Here is a 2,123-nt window from a genome sequence, read left to right as displayed (position 1 = left end):
TTGAGCAGGGGGACCTTGCGTGCGCTGCAGGATTTCAATCCATGACGGCGTAGTGTGTTACCAACCGTTTCTTTTGTAACTGTGGTCCCAGCTGCCTTCAGTTGATTCATCAGTTCCCCCCTTGTGGTTTTGGGATGATTCCTCACTGTTCGCATGATCAGGGACACCCCACGAGGCGAGATCTTGTGTGGAGGCCCAGACCGAGGGAGGTTGGCGGTGGTGTGGTGCTTCTTCCATTTCCTGATAACTGCACCGACAGTTGATCTTTTCTCTCCAAGTTGCTTTCCGATTCTCTTGTAGCCCATCCCAGCCTTGTGCAGATCAACAATCTTGTCCCTGATGTCCGTAGAAAGCTCTTTGGTCTTGCCCATGGTGGTGATGTTGGATGCTAGTTGTTTGGGTGTTGACAGGTGTCTTTTATACAGGTAACGAGGTGAGGCAGGTGTATTTGATGTAGATAATTGGTTGGGATTGGGGCTGTGTCTTAAAGAAAGACTAACTGGCTTGTAGAAGCCAGAATACTTGCTGTTTGGTAGGGGGTCATATACTTGTTTTTCCTCATCAGATGGTTATCAATTTTTATAAATTCATATGATGTGATTTTCTGGAATTTTCTTTGGGATTCTGTCTTTCACTGTTAGAATGTACATATGATTAAAATTGTAGATTGTTGCATTCTTTGTAAGTGGGCAAACCTGCAAAATCAGCAAGGGGTCAAATACTTATTTCCCCCACTGTACTATTATATATTGATATGTGATTTCATTGTGGTGGATTGCATTATTCTTTCTATTTGTTGTACCTTTCTCATGGTGATTGCCCTGGCCCGACCACTATCTTTAGCACCCCCTATTGGCAGTGACCATCCGTGTCTTCACTCTCCAGTGAAGTCAAGGCAGTAGTAGTAGATCTGAACCTTCCATACTGGGATCAATTTGTGGATGATATAGTATGGAAGAATGGCATGGTTTCTACTTAATCAATACATAATCACCAATTAAATCAAAGAAATTTCCTTTAAATTAATACATAAATTCTATCCAGCTAAAAACTATATTAAGTACAGATTTAGGAAAGATATTGAAATGAATTGTAGTTTCTGTGGTGGATGTCCAGAAATTGTTATACATCTGTTTTGGCATTGTCCTATTGTGAAGAATTTCTTTTATTTCAGAAAATATTTCAATTATTATAGTTTTTCTTTGCTTTGGAAGAATGTGTACTTGATTAATCTCCTTATTATTTTGGCCAAATTTCACATTTACAAATGTGCAGATAAGAAACCTTGCTCTTTTGCCGATTCATAAGAGTTCAAACATTACATCTCATCAATTCAGGGGTCTCTAAAGCAAAAGGCAATTAAAATTGTATCAGCTTGTGTTATGTAAGTTTTTATATACCCCCCCACCCTCACCCCTCCCCAGTGGTCAGCTCTTGTAGTGGACCTACGTTCTGTTACAATTGTTTTTATACTTTTGTAAGATTTGCTAATTCAAATAAAGTTGTTTTAAAAAAGTAGTTAATCTGATTACTATTATCTATCCTGCTTCAGACTGATGTTGGCACCACCCACTCAATTAGCATACAGGCACAGGGAAAAATAAATGTGGAAATCCAGGCATAAATAAATGTAGAAATACAGAAATAAACAGAAATGCATAAATAAATACAATACTACAAATGAGCAAGTCCAAAATTAATAAATTGTATAAATCAAACATAAATGTATGATAACAACAAAGATTAATTATGTAATAATTAGAATAATAATTAGTCACTCAGGTCAGAAGTTAAAAAACCAGCAGGAAAATCACAATTTGGAGTCGCATCGATCCAAAAAGGCTACACCAACCTAATGAGCACCATTAAAGGGTCCTTCACTGAAAAAGTTGTTTGCTGCTAACTAACTTCACAAAAATGTAGACATGAGTCTTGTTGTCCTGTAATATCTCTTGATGTATGTTATAGAGAAAACCTGTCCTGAAGGATGGAGGATATCCTGTGGTACCTGTTATTTACGCTCTGATAAGTCTGGTTCTTGGGATAAAGGCAGAGAGGACTGTAAAGGCAAAGGAGGAGATCTGGTGGTGATAGACAGCACTGAAGAACAGGTACTGTGTGTG

At 38.2% G+C, this 2,123-nt stretch overlaps 1 protein-coding gene across 1 annotated transcript in view; it reads left to right on the top strand.

Annotated features, from left to right (window-relative positions):
- The window catches only part of LOC123974113 (C-type lectin domain family 10 member A-like), a 12,769-nt gene that overhangs the window by 10,534 nt on the left and 112 nt on the right, over nt 1–2,123 (top strand). Inside the window, exon 4 of the mRNA XM_046054550.1 lies at nt 1,969–2,111. Within this exon, the coding sequence (XP_045910506.1) occupies nt 1,969–2,111 (143 nt within the window). The remainder of the gene's footprint in view (nt 1–1,968; nt 2,112–2,123) is intronic.

This window comes from Micropterus dolomieu, linkage group LG07 (genome assembly GCF_021292245.1).
Source record: "Micropterus dolomieu isolate WLL.071019.BEF.003 ecotype Adirondacks linkage group LG07, ASM2129224v1, whole genome shotgun sequence".
NCBI lineage: Eukaryota > Metazoa > Chordata > Actinopteri > Centrarchiformes > Centrarchidae > Micropterus > Micropterus dolomieu.
The sequence above is the reverse complement of the archived record's forward strand: the minus strand, read 5'-3'. Positions and strand labels throughout refer to the sequence as shown.